The following is a 1,984-nucleotide window of genomic DNA, read 5'->3' as shown; positions in this document are numbered from 1 at the left end:
GTATACTTGGAACAATCCACGTGTCCAAATACCTGTATACTTGGAACAGTCCACATGTCCAAATACCTGTATACTTGGAACAATCCATGTGTCTAAATACCTGTATACTTGGAATAATCTATATGTCCAAATACCTGTATACTTGGAACAATCCACGTGTCCAAATACCTGTATACTTGGAACAATCCACGTGTCTATATACCTGTATACTTGGAACAATCCATGTGACCAAATATCTGTATACTTGGAACAATCCATATGTCCTAAATACCTGTATACTTGGAACAATCCACGTGTCCCTTGGACATATAGATTGTTCCAAATATACAGGTACTGGTACACTTGGATTGTTCCAGATATACAGGTATTTGGGCACGTGGATTGTTCCAGGTATACAGGTATTTGGGCATATGGATTGTTCCAAGTATACAGGTATTTGGACACGTGGATTGTTTCAAGTATACAGGTACTGGTACACTTGGATTGTTCAAAGTATACAGGTATTTTGGCATGTGGATTGTTCCAGGTATACAGGTATTTGGGCACATGGATTGTTCCAAGTATACAGGTATTTAGACACATGGATTGTTCCAAGTATACAGGTATTTGGACATGTGGACTGTTCCAATTATACAGGTATTTGGACACGTGGATTGTTCCAAGTATACAGGTATTTCCAAGTATACAGGTATTATACAGGTATTTGGACATATAGATTATTCCAAGTATACAGGTATTTGGACACGATAGTTGCCTGGAAAAATCCACATGCCCAAATACCTGTATACTTGGAACATATTATGGCCATGCTATTTTACTGAGTGTTGATGTAACCTACAAGTTTTGTGCCCAAGGATGTGAGATACAGATCAAAGTCACTTCAGAGCTGCAGTGTGCCTCCTTTTTCCATGGGTTTAACACAGTTTATTATAGTACATGGGAGTTTAAAGAGTTTAGTAAAGTTATGATTAATGTTGTAAATATTGTTTCTGTTTAAATCATACAAGATTGGTCTTGTGTTGTAAGCATGGGTTATTAATGTAATTAATGTCAAATCATACAAGATGAGTATTGTGTTGTAAGCATTGGTTATTAATGTAACTAATGTCAAATCATACAGGATGAGTCTTGTGGTGTAAGCATGGGTCAATAACTAGCATCAAATCATATAAGATAAGTTGTTGTAAACACTGGTTATTAACTTAGCTATTGTCTTTGTCTGAACTTAAGAAGAAAATTGACTTGGTCATTTGGTCTTGATATATATTTTTTTAAACATCTGTGTCTTTTTCACATACATTTTAGAGATAATAAACTTTACAGCATTTGATAACCAAATTGTATGTTATTTCTCTGTTAAGTCCGTGCAAGCACATATTATTTCAAGTTAAGAGTTGGGAAACCATTGACAAAGAATTCTTTTTAATTAGACTGTTATAAACAAACTGCAAATGATGAACATACATAACTGTGTGTTTGATGTACTGTCTTTATGACCACGTACTTTCTTTATATAATTAAGTACTTCCAATCAGAGCAAGCTACCTACTTAGAGAGAAACAAAAAATCAACATGGTAATTAGTTTAGCTAATTAGATATACTTTTCTTATGTTATTATTTATAAAGATTAGAATGCCTTGTTTCATCAGTTCCTCATAGAAATATGTTAACAATGTTTTTGGCCATAAACCCAATAATATCTCATGAGGTTCAGCCAGCTTAGAATATTTAGGGTAGTACTAAATCTATATACTAAGCTAACAGTACACTACAATATTTATAATAAAAGTATAATAATAAAAATTAAAACTAAAAATAACAAAACAAGATGTATATCAAACACTTTAACCAATACTCTTAATAAAGTCACAATAAAGAAGTAATAGGTTTTATAAATGTTAGAATGTATAATTTTTGTACTTTATGTATAAAAAAACAAGTTCCTTTTCTTCAACATAAATTAATCTTTTCTGGTTGAACTAT

At 32.4% G+C, this 1,984-nt stretch overlaps 2 protein-coding genes across 2 annotated transcripts in view; one reads left to right on the top strand and one right to left on the bottom strand.

The window, feature by feature from the left end:
- Positions 1–270, bottom strand: part of LOC111089504 — a 2,310-nt gene extending 2,040 nt beyond the window's left edge. The window contains exon 1 of the mRNA XM_022402138.1: positions 33–270. Within this exon, the coding sequence (XP_022257846.1) occupies positions 33–258 (226 nt within the window). The 5' untranslated portion in view covers positions 259–270. The remainder of the gene's footprint in view (positions 1–32) is intronic.
- The window catches only part of LOC106473740 (ribonuclease P protein subunit p29-like), a 26,749-nt gene that overhangs the window by 23,942 nt on the left and 823 nt on the right, over positions 1–1,984 (top strand). The gene's annotated exons all lie outside the window — the stretch shown is intronic.

The sequence above is a fragment of the Limulus polyphemus genome, unplaced genomic scaffold, assembly GCF_000517525.1.
Source record: "Limulus polyphemus unplaced genomic scaffold, Limulus_polyphemus-2.1.2 Scaffold6463, whole genome shotgun sequence".
Lineage (NCBI taxonomy): Eukaryota > Metazoa > Arthropoda > Merostomata > Xiphosura > Limulidae > Limulus > Limulus polyphemus.
Note: the sequence above shows the minus strand (reverse complement) of the source record. Positions and strands in the feature narration are given on the sequence as shown.